The 20,586-nt window shown below is 30.2% G+C and overlaps 1 protein-coding gene across 1 annotated transcript in view; it reads right to left on the bottom strand.

The window, feature by feature from the left end:
* Nucleotides 1-18,358: 18,358 nt before the first annotated feature.
* The window catches only part of LOC108690931 (transmembrane protein 181), an 8,697-nt gene continuing 6,469 nt past the window's right edge, over nt 18,359-20,586 (bottom strand). The window contains exons 11-13 of the mRNA XM_018198485.1: nt 19,940-20,042; nt 19,507-19,737; nt 18,359-18,492 (exon numbers count right to left, since the gene is read on the bottom strand). Coding sequence (XP_018053974.1) covers nt 18,359-18,492; nt 19,507-19,737; nt 19,940-20,042 — 468 coding nt within the window. The remainder of the gene's footprint in view (nt 18,493-19,506; nt 19,738-19,939; nt 20,043-20,586) is intronic.

Raw genomic sequence — 20,586 nt, 5'->3', positions numbered from 1 at the left:
CAGTTGTTTGTTCGAATGAAGGCTTTTTCGGCCCTTTTTGGAATATCATCGGCCTTAAGGGAGAGCTTGTTGACACCTTAAAATTTCAACACCAGAAATTTCGTCTTTCTGTCATTGCGTATCTTATATTTTTTCGACTGGCAATTGTCGTCTAATTGATTTTTTTATAAAATATATAACGGAAGAGACTATAATAGAATTACAATAGAGTATAATAGAATTACTTAAGAATCAGTTTTTGTTTTTATTGTATCTGATCTATAAAGACAAACTTGCAAAGACCTTAGAGTGTTGGTCTATCCTCGCTCTGTGAACGAATATCCGTTTAGAGAGGGACAGATTGATGCCTTTGCAGCTTTCGCCTTGAGACCGACGATATATAAAACCGCAATGAGGGATAAGCAAGCGAACATCAGCGGGAATGGTGCGCCCTGATATTAAGACTGATGTACAGTAGCGCGCTATTCTCATCATTTCATGCTCCTCCCCCGCTCTTCTCTCCCTACGCCGAGACATCACTCGCCTCACACACTCGCGAATAACACGAACACAACAATACGGAATCGCAGGGCTAAACTAAGTATATATATATTTCGTATATATACCAAAAAAGAACATATATATTAAATATATATATAAATATCTCGTATATATTTGTCTGATATATGTCATATATGTAACGCGTAACACTGTTCGTATCAACCACAGGCTCCTATAAGAGTGCGATCCGAAAACATGGCGTTAATCCGCGAAAAAAACGCGGGATATTTCGAAAAAAAAATTATCTTTGAAACGATCGGAAATGCCAGTATTATGAAATTCCGTAATTTGGATCGAATTTGCTTCGCGTAAAAAATACTTCGATATCAGCAAAGGGACTTTCACCAAGAGTAATACCTCGTGCAGGACGTACGACGATATACGAGCCGGTGGTACTGTCTGAGACACACACGATAGATGCAGAGGGAAATAAAAGAAAAAAATCAGTCGCAAGAAGTGTATTCCATGTTAGAAGATAATTAGATAAGTGGGACGGACAGACATACGGATTTAAAAGAGAAAAAACGCAAGATCACATAACTTGTATATTAGTGTATAGAACGTAGAAGACGATGAAATAGCCATTGAAGAAAAAAAAAAGAATCATTTTCGACAATGTTTTTTACAAACAGGCAGAACAGTGCAAGTAGATTAAACAAAAGAAATAAAAAAAAAGAGAGAAAAATGTCATTGTATCATTAAAAGCGAGAAAAGAAAGAAAGGAAGAAAAGGAACATGCGCGCGAGAGAGAGCATTCATTTCCGAGGCAATCTCATCAGATGCGTTAAACAGAATGGACGAAGTCTATGTTATTCCGCTACTTTACAAAAGCCACGAGTAAATTACGCGTATACAAAAAAACTTTAGATTCGTTTGATGGGAAACATAACTGTAGGGCTCGATTACACTCACTCAGAATCTCCGAAACACGTTTTAACGAACATATTATTTGTGAGAATGACGCAAAGAAAACGCTATTGTTATTTTATGTTTAAGGAATGTTTCTTTTCAATTTTGTTTCTCGTTCTGTCCCTGTTTGATTTACACTTCGCTTTACTTTGAAACAAAGTTGTTAATCATTCTTAGCGCGATGATTCGCCAGATGATCATATATAATAGATAATAATCACTTATCACGCTTTTATGCAATTGTAATCTGTTTGTAATCATCTCGAGAATGTATATAGAATTAAACAGAAATGGAAAAATATTAAACAGTATTGAATGTGAATATCTCATTTGAAATTACATCATCAATGACTTAACTAATTTACATTAATAGCAATTTTAGTTTGAGTATTTATTTAACATCAATTTTAATTTAATATTTTACATTAAAATTCATTACGAGTAAAGTCATAGTACTAAAAAATGCAATGCGATACAAAAAAGTTTCAATTTTCCGGGAACCTAATTATCAAGTTGTTCAATCGAGCTTATAAAAATCGCGAGGTCAGATTTCATTGTATAAAAGCGTGAATTTTATTTGGATTTCTTTTCTATGTGGATTTATTTCTGGAATGAACCTGAATGGAAATTTACAATTTTAACTGTTGCTTTTAACATCTTATCATTAAGTGCCAGTTTTTTTCAGATACATAGCATCGGCTTGTAATATTGAATATGTTTATTCAATAATACGAGCCGAAAAAACTCCGCGATATTTCAATCAGTCTCGATATTTATAACTTCGCGTCGATTTCCATCGCAATTATTAAGAGCGTTCCTTTCTTTATTTTCGTTCGTTTTGTTTTATGATTATTCATCGACTCGAACGTTTTATCGTACATTTGCGTTTCGATCTCATTCCTTTTAGCAATTTAATTGTCTACTGCAAAAGTTTTTCCACGCAGAAATGAGCATCCCTCTAATTTTAATTGATTTAATTTATTTTTCTCTCTCTCGCCCTTTTCTCGTGTTAAAAAAAATGTTGCGACAATGTAACTGCATTTTATACACTTATACACATACACACACACACACACACACACACACACACACACACAAGACACTGAGGATTTAGACATCTATCGAGTTATTATCTTAGAACTGTCTCGGTAGCGGTCCGCCGCGCATTGAAATAATGAAGTAAATAAAGTTATAAATAATCAATTAAGAAAGGTTATACATATACTTGATTATAGCGATAAATACTATTTGTTCTCTGCAAATGGCTACGTATTACTAAGTAGATGCAGTGATTATTGTATTGATTAATCGTTTACAAATAATTACACACATGTATTGCTTTCATCTTGCTTGAGTTTTGTTTCTTTTTTATACGCAGCGGAAAATATCTACCTACTTTTAGATCTTATTTATTGTCATATCTCTCTCTCTTTCTCTCTCTCCGCCACATTTTATAAATTTAATACAAATTACACGTAGGGCGATCTATATTGCTAGCGGGAGGTTGAGGATATTAGTCGCAATTTCCCCGTATTGTGAAAGTGATTTTTCATATTTCCCATTTCGATGTATTGGACGTACATAGATACGAAAATGTAATTCCAAATTTCACGGAAATTTCTCTGAAGATCTACCTCCTAGCGATGCAGACAGCCGTACTGGTAGTTTGTGTTGATACTAAATAGCATTTTTCACTCATTAAGTAGGCATATCCACACACACACACACACACACACACACACACACAAAAGCATCTATTCACATTTCCCCCACATATACACATATACCAAGATACATACACATGCCGAGAGAAAAAGGAAAGGAAACACATGACACTCTCTATACACACATTTAACGAGATAAAAAAGTGGATAATGGATTAACGGTATTCTAAATGTAACATGTATATGATGGCTGTACAAATGTAACATTTTTTTCCATTATGTATGATGATAATGATAATGGTGAAAAAAGGGAAGATTTGATGCAAAAAAATGTAATTGAACAAAAAAAAATGGAAAAGAAACCGTGTGTGCGCGTCGATTGATGTGAACGCCGACGTTTCGAAAGCGATAAAGTCAATTCGTCGGCGCACCCGTGCGCGCGCGCGCGCGAGTGATTTACCAATAAAACTACTATTACTTTTAATTAATTATGAAATACCATTTCTGTAATAACATTATGATATAAAACCATACATTGAATGGCAAAAGTATGTGAGTTTTATTCCTATTCCCCATTATCTCATATTGTTGTCTGAAATATCAATATTATATTTTGTGTGTGTCTGCGCGCGCGTGTGTGTAGCGTGTGTGTTTCTGTCAAAAAGGACCTTGTTTATTTCAATTTTTGAGATAAAATGCTCTAAAAAAGGCTTAAAATTTTTATTGAAGCGACTATTTTTCGATGCTGTATGGTGTTTTCGAAAATTCAAAATGGTGGATCCAGAGTTACGAATAGAAGAAGTTATTTAAAAAATTAAATACGCATGCAACTAGAAAATGAAAAGTTTTAAATGATTTAATTGGATCTCCAGTTAAAACTTTTTACTAAAAAAGAATTCGAGTACTATTTTTTTTAAGTGAAAAGTTTTAGAACATTAAAGATTCATGTTATAGTATACAGTAATATATAATTGTAGTTTATTATTATTTAAAATTTATAAAGTTTAATGCTAGAAATATATTCAATGTGTTACAGAATGATAGAGAAATTATTTCTTCGGAAATAAATTTTTATTATTTTCTTGAGATATTAAGATTTTATAAAATTTTTATTTTTCTATTTAGTTTGCTTTTGCGAAATTCTATATTTTGTTTGTAGGTAGTTAGTATGAGATTGGGAAAAAAACAAGATTACAAAAATAAAGAAGCAAGATAGGATAATAAGAGTATTTAAATGTTATGAATGCAAATAGTTTAACAATGATATAATAAACATTCCAGAGATTTGTAAGATTTCTTTATTAAATATATAGCAAGTGTTGTTTAGACATGTGAACAATATAACAAATGTCATTAATGCATAGTATTACATCCTTTTTTTATAAATATTTATTTGTATGATACATTTTTGTCATAGTCAAAAAACTGAAAAATGATAATTATTAATAAAATAGTTGTGTAATATTGCAAATTCATAAAAATCTTGTCCTTATAAATCTGTTTAAGTGTAATGGATTTCCAAGTACAAAACACGTATTTATGTCCATATCCTTATGCGCATATTTCTTACCTAATAATAATAACATTATTGGTAATATGTAAAGATACTAATCTATTATTTGTGTTAAACTTGTCATATGTATCAAACAGAGGTCTGATCACCCTGATTTAAAAAAAAAACCGATTTCCCTGATGAAAATTTTTCTCAGAATTTTTTATATAATTTTTCAGAATTTCTATATAATTTTATAACTTTCTTACATTTTTTTATACGAATTGGAACATTTCTCAGAAAATATACATCTTTTCTCAGAATTTTTCATATATTAATTATAAAATATCGTAAGAGTTTTAAATTTTTTTGTAAGTATAATTCTGATGAAATGTAAAATCTAAAAAATTTTTAAATATTTTTAATTATAGGATGAGAAATTTCAGAACATTTCAGAATTCACTTGTATGAAAAATTCTGAGAGAAAATGTAAACTTTCCGAATATTTCTGAGTATTTCTGAAAAATATTCCAATTCGTATAAAAATTATGAGAAAAATTTTCGCCAAGGTTCTTTCCATTTTTTTAAACTTTTTGAACTTTTAAGAATATAGTGTTGGCAGATAACAGATTAAAGGTAAAATCATTTTATTTGAAAAAAATTCGTTTTGTATCTCCTTTTGCATTCTTTTCGAAATTATATTTTTCAAGACGAGTATAAACTTTTCTTCAAAACTAATATCCGATTGACTTCATTTCTGGCAGAAATATTTTTAAGAGGATTATCTATCATGCAGCAGTATGATTTTTTCGATTGTTAATCCATTTATTTATAACAAATATTTTAAGTACATATTTTAAGGCCAAATTTGCTTTTTTTAAATCAAATTACTTTCTATATTTTTTCAGAAAAAATTCCTACGCTATACGATAGATATTACATCTTTTTGTAAGAAAATATTTTACTTTAAATTTGAGATCATCTCTGCCTCCGGAAGTTTTACACTTACCGTCTTATCTTACCGCGGCGAGAGTGCTCTCTCTCTCTCTCTCTCTCTCTCTCTCTCTCTCTCTCTCTCTCTCTCTGAAATTGTTCCACAGCTTTAACTTTTTAACCAATTTCTTTAAAAATTTGCAAATTTGTAATTTATATTACAAATTTGCAAATTTTATATTAAATATTGTTTACTATATTCATAAAATATTAATTTATGCAATAACTATATAACTTTTAAAAAAATCTTAAATTTATGCTTATTTTAGATCCTGTCAGGATGGTTAGACCCTTTAAATACATTTCGTATAAAAACTATCTTAATGTCTTACAAATACTTAAAAATAATAGTTGGATTTCTAATCTTTATCATTTTTGCTTATATACGTATAATACATCGTAAAAAGTACATTTATAATTTAATATAAAAAATATAAATGTTACAATAAATCAAAATAAATAAATATTAGGTATTGGAAAAAATTTGTGCGGATTTTTAGATAAAAATTTAATATTTTATGGAAATAAAATGAATGAAAACAATGTCTCTTTCTAGTCGTAGATTCATCATATTGGAGTACTTGTGCGATATCTGCACATCTCTGTGAGCTTGAATGCATATATTATATATTCATCTATATTATATATGTCATCTTCAATATAGATAGATGTTCTAAATCTTCTATACAAATGTGTTTTGCTGCACTTGTTGATCAGGTTTTTTTTCTCAAGATTAAACTCGTATAGTAGAATATGAAAGTACGAATTTTTAATTTTTTGCTCTCTATCTTTAACATCATATAAACAATGAAATTGTAATAATAATTGAGAACTGCGCATCATGTATACCGATATATGACATAAATATAAATGTCTACTTCATACATTATGAATTTTACATATTATATTTACTGACTCCATTATGAAAAAAACCGCATAAATTTTTTCCGATACCTAATAAATTTTCAAATAAAACTTTAAAATACTTTCGAAACTTCCATGAGAACATTCTATATAGAAGACAAACGTTTTGCAAGTTATTTTCATGTTCAAATACATATTATTAGAATGCCAATACGATCAAGGAGAAAAATCTAATTTGACCTGTTGAATCCTGAATCAGCACTATCGAACATTCTGTCAAATATCATTCATTTTCCTAATGATCTTCTCAATTCAAATGTTTCTTCTACAAATAAAAAAAAATTGAATAAAAATATAGACGTCATATCATACTTTCAGTCGACAAAGGTAACATAACAATAAACATGAACATTTAGATTACAAGAGAAAAATAAAAGTTCCTCTTAGAGTTAACATATAAAAAGGTTAACAAAGATCCAATCGCATAAAACATTAATTCCCTAGAGAAAAAAAGGTAACATTTCTATAATAAAATTAAATTAAATTAACATTAATTAAAGTATTATTGAAATTTGTCCAGAGATAAAAATATGTAACTGTCAAGGCAGACAAATACTGAGTGAAGAAAAATAAGAGACTGAAAATAGTCAAAGTTCTATTGCAAAGTCAGATTTTATAATAGTGTATATATATATATATATATATACACCCATGCCTTATGGAGGTCCTTCATATCTGTTTGTTTCTTGATATTTAACATCTCTGAAATTAAATTATTGTAACATGGTTCTTTAAGATTTGAATGTTATTCCAATAAATAAATAACCTAAAATTTTCAAAGAAAAGGACATATCGTCTCGGAGAAACATTACTTTCGAAGTCATTACTTTTACTATCAGCAGCCCTCCACCTGACCAGATCTCTCGAGTCCTTCAACCGTTTTTCAAAAAATTGTCGCAAAAATAGCGAATAACTCACCTTTCAACAGTTTGAAAACATATTTAAACATTTATTTATTGACCATCTAAGACATTTCTTGCCTTTCATCTCTTGCAAAATCCTCTATAGAAATTTTTTAGATACTTCCACTCTTGACAATTCCCTTTCCTTTTGTATTTATTTAAAGCGATAAAGCGTTTCGAGTAATTCATCTTTCTTTCGAATAGGTTACTTTTCTTTCTATTCCTGTAATTACTTGAAGCGGTCAAACGCTCGAGTAAGTCACGTTTCTTCTCTCTTCCGTGATTACTCGAAGAGGTAAAGTTTAAGAGATAAATTTACTACCCTCTCCTGCCCCCTCTCTCTCTCTTTCTCTCTCTCATTAGAGAGAGACGCTTTGAGTAATTCTCATTTTCCCATTTCTTTTTCCAGCCATATTCAACTTTTCGTGTGAACACTCCCTATTCATCTCAATACCGTGACATAAAAAGAAACTTCTAACTTAGATGAACAAATGTAAATGACATCGCGGGCCGTAAGAAGAGGGCTAAGATTGAGGCTCTACGCAACAGAAACATATCATATATCAGTCAGCAGACTGAGTCCCGTCACCAATTGCGAAGGGCTAAGCTATAAGCGGATTTAATATCAAAATAGGCCCTCTGATTCAAGAATCCTCATCATAGATGAGTAGCCTAAAGATTGAGAAAAATACAGGTTCCAATTTCTCCAGAACCTTCCCCACTGGATTTCCCTCCTATTTCCTATTCCCCAGTCTCTCCTACGATGAGATATTTCTCTGGAATATCTCACAACGATGTGAAAGTGGTTACACGATAAGCTACGCTTATCCCCTGACACAACTACTCTACTATCAACCTTCGGCACCATATGCTAAAATACACTCCCGTTATCACGAAGAAAGCACTCGTCAAATATTAAAGCAAACTACAGAAAATGGAACATCCAATTATGAATTGACAACCAATGGAACTATATTTCGAAATACATGAAAAATACTCCCCAGATATTATTGAAAGATGTGATCCCACAACTCCAACATCAATACCCCACGCCAAAATGTATTCCCATTACCCATCATTGAGGAGAAAACACAAGACAAAGATTAATGTCACTTTCAGAAATTTTACATTAATGTACGTACGATGAATTTACAACGAATGAAAAAACATGAAAAGTTGTATATATTTGTTGCAGCGTCTCTTTTACGACATAATACTCAACAAACGTTATCATCTTATCTTTACTCCTGTTAAAATCCATTAAGGAGCTTTTTGTAGTCGAAAAACATCGATGTATTCCCAGTAAACTTGATTATCGGTTACTTTCTGGCCATCAAGAAGGCCTTAAAGATCATTCAGCCAAGCTGTCACAGACCGCTCCATCCCCAATTGTATGAACAGCTCCATCGGAAGTACAAATAATACATCGTCGGTGTGGGTGAGTGGCACGTTACTTAATGTTTGCTTATATGGCATTATTATATAACTCGTCAGTCATTACTCAACCGCCCTTACGATTACGCATGACGACAACTTTGAACTTAGAAATCGAACAAAATGTAAAAGTATAATTTTTTACAAGATATAGTGAGTTATTTAAATTTTTTTTATAAGCATGTACATAAATATATACAAATGTGTATGCCATACTTATTACTAACCAATTATCGACATTTTGCATTACTAAGAAAAAAATAATTAATAAAACGATATTTTCAGAAAGAAAACAGGATTTAAATTTAAAAGAAAAATTTCAAAATTTTTTGATGAATGATATTTTGATATTTTCTATCAATATATTTTCTACCGATAAAGTTTTTTTAAAATCGTTGATCTTTTTGAAGAATAAAAAAGAAATCCCCTGAAAATTCCATTTTCTAACTTTTTGCAGATAATAAATATCTAATAATTCCTTTTAGTAATTTATTCGTTTATCCTCGAAAAGTACATGACAAAATATTTTCGTGTGATCTTATCCTTCCTGCATGATAAGCAACAGCAGAAGCGTTGTCGATCACGAAGATTTTAGAAATTGCACGTTAATCCACATGTGATTTTACAATGGAACTATATTTCGAAATACTTCACATTCATACTATGAAAAATACTTCATATTAGGTATAATTGAAAAATGTTATCCCCTTGATACAACTCCAATATCAATATCTTCGGCGCCCAACGTCAAAATGCCATTCCCATTACCCATCACCGAGGAATCTTCTTGAAGATTAACTCGTACAGATCTGGTATGCAAACAATACATAGAAAATTTAGATAAACATTCCCCTGAGTATATAAATTACTCCTCATTTAAGCGAGAACAATATACCATTTCCAAGATGTTTTAATATTAAATATGATTGATTTGGCATTTTCTTTAGACTTTTATTAAAATGTTCATATTCAAGTATTTAATAAAAAACATACTCTTTAATTCTGTCAAGTTTCATTGAAATTGGTGATCACTTCGAAGCTTCCCCTTGTTAAAATTTGTAAAGAATTATGAAGATACGTGTTTTATTATTCCAGAATCTTTGATCGTAATTGACACTTCTTTTATATAATGAATTGATATAATATTATCTCTAATATTTCTCAAATACTATATTCATTGTATACGTAATACGAAAGATCAGTTAGATGTTTCATAGAGGAATGGAAATTGCTCGCCAAAAAAGCTGGACGATCGAGATATCCAAAGTATTATTAAGATAATGTTATGACACTCCTGACACAATTCCAAACCTTCAATTCTACACCTTCGATGTCCCATGTCTAAATACGTTAGTGGTGTAATAATGTAATACAATGCACGTCGCATCCAGTGTGAATGCGACAAATGCCGATACGATCTATATCTTGTGAAGACTGAATTTCGCTTTAATAATAGCAAAAGATGAGACAGAATGAACAATATCGAAAAGTTTTTCCAAGAATCGCATCATAATATCATTCGCATTTATATTATAACATCGAATACTATTAAGCATTATTGGATTATGGTTCCATAAGCGAAATATACATTACACTATGGCCGCGATCCGATTCACGCTCGCAAATCGCTTAAAATTCATTTCATCCATGTTTGTCAAATGTTAAACGAAGACGAACAGTGCTCATGAGCGTTATCAGCATGAATGAATATAGGATTACGGTCTATATATATATATATATATATATCGTTTCGATATTGCTATTCGGATCTGGACTTATTCCCCAAGAAAGTTAAAAATAAACGCATATTATTTTAAAACAGTATTGTTTACAGGATAATGCTACTGAGTTTTATTCAGCAAGATCAGCTAAAAACTAGATAAATGCTAATGAATTAATTAACAAAAAATAAAAATTATTATTTTCAATATTAGTTCCTGATGAAATGGTGGAAATAAATGAAAGCAAAAATGCAAAATAAATTACGTCATTTTACGTCCAAACTTCCGAACAACTTCCGAAAAAAGATTTTGCTAAAACAGATGATTTTTAATGTCTTCCGAAATACGTCCGAAACATCATTGCTTCTACTTCCATTCATAAATTCAATAATATTCTTAATTTCAATAAACAGTAAATATATATTTAAGGATATGTAAGAATCAAAATTAAAAATTTTATGTTAAGAAATTGATAGATTATATTACATAATAAATACTATTATATTCTATAATCGATTAAAAATATTATATGTTTCCTCTTTTCGATTAATTTCTTTTCATATAAACAATAAAAATGCAGTAATGTTACCAAGATAAAATCGTAATATTAAACTATGCGAGACCAGTTGGAAGTTTCACAGAGAAACAAAAATTGCTCGCCAAAAAGTTGGACGATATCTAAAATATTAAGAAAGTTAAAAAAAAAATGTTAATCCTTGACACACTGGCAACATCAAAACCTTCGACGTTCTACGGCTAAATACGTTAACATCCATCATCATGAGGAAAACACTCGTCAAATATTAATGTCACCTACAGAAAATGGACGTATGAATTGACACCCAATGGAACAATATTTCGAAATATATGAAAAACACTCCCCAGATATTATTGAAAAAATGTTATCCCCTGATGAACTTCAACATCGGTGCTCCACGCTTAAATACATTAGCAATATCAGTCACGGAGAAAGCACTCGGAAAATATTAATGTTACCTTCAAAAATTGAAGATCAATCCAAGTATATTTGCAATCAATGAACCTATATATAGTCTTCTGTATTTGAATTCTGATCTTCATTCTGCTGATTCTCCTGACACCTGTTATCACGATTCCTTATCCTTCCCCTGACATCGAACTTCTAAACTCAAGACTGCGTTTTTTCCTGTACTGCCACAAAATTTCACAACGCCAGCAGACGTAACGGCTATAAAAGGTAATCTTCCAGCCGTCTAGTTAAAACTTACAAAAAATTTGATTTATTGTAAGTAATTAGTCAAACAGAAAATCAAGTTGAGAACGAAATTAAAAACACTTCCGATTCCTAATTTCACTTCTCGGCCAGAATTGATTTTACCTCCTCTCGAAATTTTTTACTCTCCAAACCCAGATAGTACCACACTTGTCAATACATCAACTTCCCTTGAACCTTCTCCAAGTGACCATTCATCTCACATATCATCCTTCCAATCATCCACTTTTGAACCATTTGAATAATCCTTTGCTTCTTCCTCCAATAGATGAACAAATTTATATCCCTCATCCGTCTCTCTCTAATTCAAATGATTTAGAAGAATTATTTCCTCCAAATTTAAAACTTCCTATTTCCTTACAGTTTTAAATATTCAGAGCTTTCTTGATTTTCCCCTTATCAACAAATTATAATCCTAGATCCTGATATCCAAGAACTTTCAGAAATTTTGCACTAATGTATGTACGTACCAATAAAAAATGTGAAAAATTGTGTTTGTAGCATCCCCTTTGCAAGATAATACTCGATACTCGAGACGTTATCATCTCATTTTCACTCCAATTATCATCCATTAAAGAATTTTTGTAGCCGAAAAGCAGATATAGTGATATTCAACCGATGAATTTGACCTCATGGCCATAAAGAAGACCTCAAAGCCCATTCAGCCGAACTGTCACGGATCGCTCCTTCGTCATGGAATTTTTCCATGTTGAATTCATTATTGAGTATATAAATACTTCTCTGATAATATTGAAAAAATTAATATTATTCTCTGATACAACTTTAATATCAACACCTTCAGCGTCCTATGCAGCGTCGTATGCAGATGTGACATGTAATGATGTAACGTGGCTACATTGAGGGATTAACTATGCAGTGACATAGTATGGAGTCGGTATAATGACATTGACCGACAAGGAGACAAAACATAGAGACATAGAAATAGTGTCGCTTTTATAAAATGTCAAATAAAAGTTAATCATTCAGTTGTGTAGACTACATTCCATTTAAAAAACATGTTGTTACCATTTAGACCTTGACGAATCAGTTTATCAAGACGAGATCGGAGAACAATCCACTCAATTATTAGCACACAGAGATCCGGATAATTATTGAATAATTTGATATATATGTTGTATCCAAACATACTGATACGTAATCATTTGACTCATAAACCATCACTTTCCTTTAAAATGCTCCCAATAAACGCCTCCATATCAGCCTGCGCCGATCTACTGGGATCGGCTTTTTAGACTATATTCCACCCCATGCAATGAAGAGGACAGAATATTTACGGTTCATATTCCTGGAAACCCTATCCCTTATATCGTTCTAAGCACCTCATTCCTGTACTTGCGCGTACATGCATATGTGTGTGTGCGTATACTCAGGGAAATCCCCTATATAATTCTGCCAAGTTTCACAGAAATTGACAACCGATCCACTTCGCAGTCTCCCCTTGTTAAAACTTGTAAAGAATTGCGAAGATACATATTTTATTATTCGGATCTAACTTTAACACTTCTCTTATATAATTAATTGATATATTATTATCTCGTTTCTCAAATACTATCTTCATTGTATAAGTAATATGAGAGACCAGTTGGAAGTTCCACAAAAAAATGGAAATTGTTCGCCAAGAAGCTGAACGACCCAGATATTAAGAAAATATTATTTTAAAAATGTTAACCTCTGACACAATTGCAACATCAAAACCTCGACGTCCCACGCCTAAATATGTTAGCGACATCCATCATCACGAAAAAAGCATTCGTTAAATATTAGTGCCACCTATAGAAAGTGGACGTCCAACTATGAATTGACAATCAATGGAATTATATTTCGAAATACATTCCTCCGAAATACAGATTTATTGATAAAATCCCTTGACTCCAACATCAATATCTTCGGCATCCAACGCCAAAATGTATTCCCGTTATTTATTATTGAAGAGAAAGACAAAAATTAATGTTACTTTCAGAAATTTTACGTTAATACAATTCCAACATCAACACCTTCGGCACCACGCCTAAATATATTAGCGTCAGGGACTGGAAAGTTACTTTTTAAAAGTAACAAGTTATAATTATCGAGTAGAAAAAGTAACGAGTTATCGTTACTAGTTACTGATTTTTTAAAGCAACTCGTTACTTGAGAAGGTAACTGTTCATTACTTTTTTAAAATCGACGACCACTAATTGCAAGAGACAAGTGCCTGGGAGTTGTTTAGTCTCAAGCGATGTGAATGGATTGTATCCAATTGTGTCCAATTGTGTACAAAGTAATGATAAAAAGTAAAAAATTTCCAAAAATAACAAAATTACCAAAAAAAAATAGTCCGCTTACTAGTAAAATTACAAAAAAGTAACCTCGTTCCAAGTAACGATTTATTTCCATTTCCTGGTTAACAATACAGCGACAACCATCGATAATATGTTACAGAAACGCCTCGTGCTTATATCCTTGTTGATATGTAAAGTTTGTATTGTTTAACAATGTCTAAAATACGATTGAAAAAATGGTCCCCTCCTACCTATATTTCCACAATCTTGAAGAACTTTTTGATTTCCAACCCGCTCAATCTCAAGATTTTCCCGAACTATATGATATAATTCTACTCCATCTTCAACCTGTACCTAAAAACGAAAATATAATCATTTCTATTCCCGGCATCCCCCTACCCTTTACCATACCCATGTTAGATATATTATAAACTATAATAGTGTTTGTCCATTTCACATTATTTATTATATTACAATCGATTTTATCTTCTGACTACGGACATACTATTTATTATTTTTATTTTTTATTATACATCAATTTTATCAATTTGATACATTTTCATTAATTTATTTATTATATTGGATTTTATATAGTTATTACACTGACTGACTTTAAGTCTTTTTTGTACACGTCTGTTATGTTTGACCAACTGATAATTGTCCACGATCTTCCAACCGAGCGAATCTTTAATTATTTTGGAAACAACTTGCGAAAAAACGTTCTAAGAAGAAGTCACAACTGTAATTTAAAAATTTTTTGGATTTTCTGATGAATGCTCAATCAAGCAGTCGAAACATATTATAAAAGGACAGGTTCAAACATCTAAATTGATGTAATTATCGTTAAGATATATACAATAATTTTATGAAACAAGTTCTGCGGTTGGCTCTTTAATACCCTATGAACTTATATCACTGTACTTGTAATATAATCAATTGCATTTTTCATGTAACGCGTTTAAATATATGATTTTATATTTAGTTTTAATTTTTCTCTTATGTAAACTAAATATTAGAGTAAATTAAATTATTACTTTCAAATAAATATCTTGGATAAAGAATGGAGTTAAAATACTTCTCATCTCAGTACTCACTCTGAATTTTCCACGTGATCCTGTTTCGAGTCAAAAGGATTAAGTTCCTTGACTCAGAAATAGGACCGTCGATTGTACAACTCATAAGAAGAGGTCATAATGTTCCTTTTCAGGACATTAACCTATTTTCCAGAACAATAAAAGATGTTCAATTCGTAAAACTAGAACATTATAATATAGATATTCGCAGCTGCCATTTCTAGTTCTTTTCCCACTTTTTTGTTCTCTCTTCAACCTTCTCTCTTCTCTCTTCAATCTTCTTAGTTTAGCGGAATGGAGAGAGAGAGAGAGCAAGAGATTGAGGAAAGGAGCAAGAGAGTAAAATAATTAAAAATAGTGGATGCGAATACCTATATTATAATACTCATATTAGGATGCCTTAGTAGAACTCGCCTTTGTGTGTGCATCTGCGAGGGCATCTGTTTTTTCATAAATGTCCTTTCATATTCTCTCCCTCACATTCCTTCTCATTCTATTTAATCACACAGCTAGTCAGAGTTTCGGACGTAGTAAAATTTTCTTCAACATCTCAATATCTTTCTTATTCAAAATATAGAAAGAAATGAAAGACTCTCCTTCCTGAAGGGATTTGTCACTAAAAAAACAATACCTTAGGAAATATTGAAATATATTGTTGCAATATTGTATTTAACACATACGCGAGCTTCATCACGACATGGACGCGGTCCTCGTAAAAAGAAAATGTTCAGAAAATCTATAAAAAGTTTATAAGAAAGCGTATGCAAAATGAGTTAACAAGTTTAGAAATTTCCAAGCTCTTTCGAATGTACTTTTTAGGCCTCCAAGTATTTTTTTATCATAACTTTATCGTGTGTATCTTGAAATGTAATGCTAAGCAGTAATGTTAAAATATTAATAAAACTGGATTAATGATTAAAATATTGCATAATTTTGCAACAATATATTTACAAATATTGTTTTTCTAAATATTGCAGCAATATTATACAGCAATGTTTTATGAAATATTGCAATCTTTCAATGTAAATTGCTGCAATGTTGCTGTAAAGATATCTACATGCTGAGTCATAACATCACTCAACATAAAAATAGTCAACAATCAATTTGTTACAAAATTTTATAAAATATTTACCATCTCTGACAAAGAACATCTACAGACAGGATTCCTAAAACAAGTTTTACCATAAAACAAGCACAACAATTAAGATATACATAAAATGTTCACTAAGTTCGACAAAAATGGACATGAAAATAACCCACAAATAACTTCTGTATAATTTTAGAATTATAAATGAACTAATACATAAAATTTAATATTGCGAAACATAAAATTTTGTCATGTTTAGCTATCTTATTCATTTGTAAAATTTTGCCTCACTTAAAATTTTGCTATAAAAATATAAATCAAAACAACTCAATAGAAATTTTATCTTACATTTTTCTTCAACATTTAACATTTTATAAATTTGTAAAATTTCTTCTTTTTCTTTTTTTTTATTCCTATCGTTCTATCCATGTTTTCCTCATTCAATCAATTCTTACGTTACTTTTTTGCATAATGCGATACATAAATTCCAGAGGTTGCAAACGTTATTTCATAAAAGTAACGCGTTACCATTACTATTACTTTTTGTAAAAAATAATTGATTGCCGTTACTTATTACCAATTTTAAAAAGGAATATATTAGTATTATTTAGGACTTAGAAGATAACGATTCGTTACTTTTGCTTTATTTTATTGTAATGTCTATTAAAGTAAAGTATTAAGTTAAAAAATTATGTTATTTAATAACCAATATTAATCATAAAAGTTAATATTAAAATTAAAAATTTAAGCTAATCTTATAGTAAACTTTTCTTTTCATTAAATTTATCTTCATTAAATTTATCTTTAATAAATCTTCAATAATTCTTTATATATATATCTATATATTAATATTATTATTTTTTAGTATACATTTATTTTGGGGAAATTAGATTCTAATTTATAAACATTAATTTGATTAAAAATTTTTATTAAACATTGCTTTTAAATATCAATATCATTGTTAAAAAAGTACATTTCAATATTCATTACACTAATATTGAAAATTTATAGTTCACATTATCTGTATACTATAGATTTTCAATATATAGTGACTATCGAAATACCGTCTAAAATGCGAGATATAAAATATTTTTTGATATTTGAATTTCTATTATAAAATTTTTTTAACTCCAATTATACATAAGAATAATGCAACCAATTGAATAGTTATAAAGATAATAAGGCATTAAAGTAGCGATAAAGCTTACTAAACAGCTTACTAAATTTAGCATTAAGTACTGTAAAAATGTAACGACATTAAAGAATTTTTACAATACCATTATTATATTTTTTCCAAACGATAAACGCTAAGATCAGGTTATTTTCTTCTTAACAATTATTTAAGAAAAAGATAATGTGATTTTAGGGTTCACTGTATCTGGATTCACGTTATTGCAAAAACTCTATTATTATTACAGATAGAAAAAAGCAACGATCGTTATAAAAAAAAAAACAACAATTTAGTAAACGACAATTTAGTAAACGAGAATGGTCCATTTCACTTTTTGTTTCAAGTTTGTAGTCAATTGAATTGGAGTACTGCATTTCATATTCAGAATATTGAATTGAGCAGTATTATTCACAATATATTTATAGAACTGAAATTTTTTTTAATTCAAGGGCATAAAAATGTACTGTCATGCAATTCATAAATGAATAAAAATACATTGGGATTGAAAAAGATTCATTTCAACGTTTGCAAATGCGTACTTCTGAAAATCTGAATCCATTTTAATATAATAATGTGATATGTATCCATTCCTCTTTATAATAAAAACAAGTAACGCGTTACTTCCCAACCTTAATAAATTCATATTAGTATATACTCACAGTTTATGTACAATATGCATCTCTTCCTTAGAGTCTGCATAAACATGACACAAAGTCTTTCTTTACAATTAACATTTGATCAACAAGCTACTTACATGAACATTTTTAGTTTGTTTTTCCAACTTTTAATATGATGGCAGTATGACTATGAATCAGAATAGAAATATAAATCGAAAGTCTCCTCGATGACTTTTTTATGTAACGATTTATCTTTCGATAATGATTAGCATAAAATATGAAATTTTTTTAAGGCCCTCAGTCACTGTCCTCTGCGTTTCGTAGAGCGCGAGTTAACGGTCGCCGACTGTCCTCGTCCGATCCATATATTACTTCCTCCTCCGAATCATTGAACATCGAGAACGCAGGGCTATCTTTCGTTATCGATGAATCTGTAATAAATGTAACAAAGAAATTATGTTCATAATATGAATAATATGATTTCACATATTTGAATTAACGAAGTTATAAGTGTAATACACAAGAAACAAAAAAAGTAAACAAGAAAATTATATTTATAAAATCTTTTTATAATTATACTTCATAATTGAAGACAGTTAGAGAAAAGAACCAATAATGAGGCCAATTATAATAAAAAAACATTACGAATGTTTTTATAAATAACATTAATGATGTAGGTACAGAATAAATCTTTTCATTCAATAAATCAATGTTACTTAAGAAATTTTTTATATTTTTTAGTTTTTTCCTGATTCTTACAAGAAGACTTCACGATGTGATATCAATCGATTTTAATGAAACTCATTGTAACAATAAGTATTCACGAGTATTATTAGGTAAAACGATTATGGTCATTACTCAAGCGTTTGCGAGAAAATCAAAGTTGAAAATTGCAAAAATTATATAAAAAATAATTTGTGTTTTAAAGAAGAAAATTTGTATTTCTAAAGCAAAATTGTGTTTTTAAAACAGAGAATTTGTGTAATTCTCAATATCCTCGATGTGATAGATTTCTTAATCTAAATATCTGTCAACTTTAAGAATTAATATCTCGATTCCGCGGGACAGAGCGACTTCCGTTTTTGTCAAATTCGTTCATTTAGTGCAAAAATGCATCGAACGAAATGAGTTTTATTCATTAGAAGTAGCTACGATCAAACGATCTACTGAACTGACTTATTAGGCGTTCGAAATGTTCAACTTTGATTTTCTCGCAAACGCTTGAATAGTGACTATTATCCAGTATAACACTTTTATCCAGTAATAACACTTGTGAATATCTATCGCTACAACGAGTTTCGTTGAAATCGATTGGATATCATAAAATCTCCTTGTTAATATCTTCATCTTATTTCGTAAAATTTTAAAATTTAATGCTGTCAATAAATAAATCTTATATCGAAGATTAAATGCATGGAGTGTAATAATTGTTTCTAGATACTCACGTTGCCCATAAACTTGCTGCAATGCAGGTGCGTAAACATATGCCATGGTGTACAAATAAAAATTAAGGAGACCGTAAAGAGCCATAAACTGCGCGGATGTGCGATAATAAGTGGAGAGGCGAGAAGCGAAGCTATCTTCTAATACACCAGCTCCGAATTGACGTGCAGTGACCAAACTGCAGACACCGGCGACCACCGCGGCAAGCAATGTCAAAAATCGTAGACGTAAATCTGTAAAACGAATCGTACGCTTAAATAATTATAATAATTGTAGATTATTCTAAAATGAATTAGTCCAGTCAATCTGGCATTTTTTGTTGCATGAAATGAATGAATTTCACGTGATTTTTTACCAACTGTACGCAAATATTGTGTGTGTACTGTCCAAATAATATTGTGTTCTATTAGTCACGTAATTAAGAAATATGCTTACCGAAGTATGGCATAGATCGTAGTTCGCTATATGCCCTTAATATAAGAAGCAACAGATACGCGATGTAGAAACCACCTACTGTGAAGAAGAATACCTTGAAGCCCTGGAAATAGAAATATATATGTTAAGAAGTACAGATTTAACACACCTTTTTCATTATAAGTGATCGTATATCGATCATTTCTCTATCGCAAAATCACATCTTTTTTTCGCTCTTCTTCAACAGAGACTAGTTTCGATCTCTATACCACTTTCAATACGATGCCAAATAAAGATCAAGAACCGGTAATCTTGAAGTATAACATGAGAACTGATCGTTGAGAAATTATCTATATCAGTATCGAACTGCGATCGAATCTGTGCGTGCAAGAAGAAAAGAGTTTCAAGTGTAATAAATGTACGGAAATAATAAGCGTTAATAGTTACAGTAAAATTATCTTTGGCTTATCTATCTATAAACATGAGACAATTTAGTGAGTATTTATCCTTAACTCTTTTTCAATTTTTTTCTTTAAGGAAAGATATTTAAACTAGTAAATTTTTTAATCTTGATATATAAAAATTAATAAAAATAAAAAAAATATATATATAATATATATATAATATATTATAATTTGTGCAATGCTATTATTTAGACATATAATATA

Source organism: Atta colombica, unplaced genomic scaffold (genome assembly GCF_001594045.1).
Source record: "Atta colombica isolate Treedump-2 unplaced genomic scaffold, Acol1.0 scaffold38, whole genome shotgun sequence".
NCBI classification, from domain to species: domain Eukaryota; kingdom Metazoa; phylum Arthropoda; class Insecta; order Hymenoptera; family Formicidae; genus Atta; species Atta colombica.
This window is presented reverse-complemented; position numbering and strand designations above follow the sequence as displayed.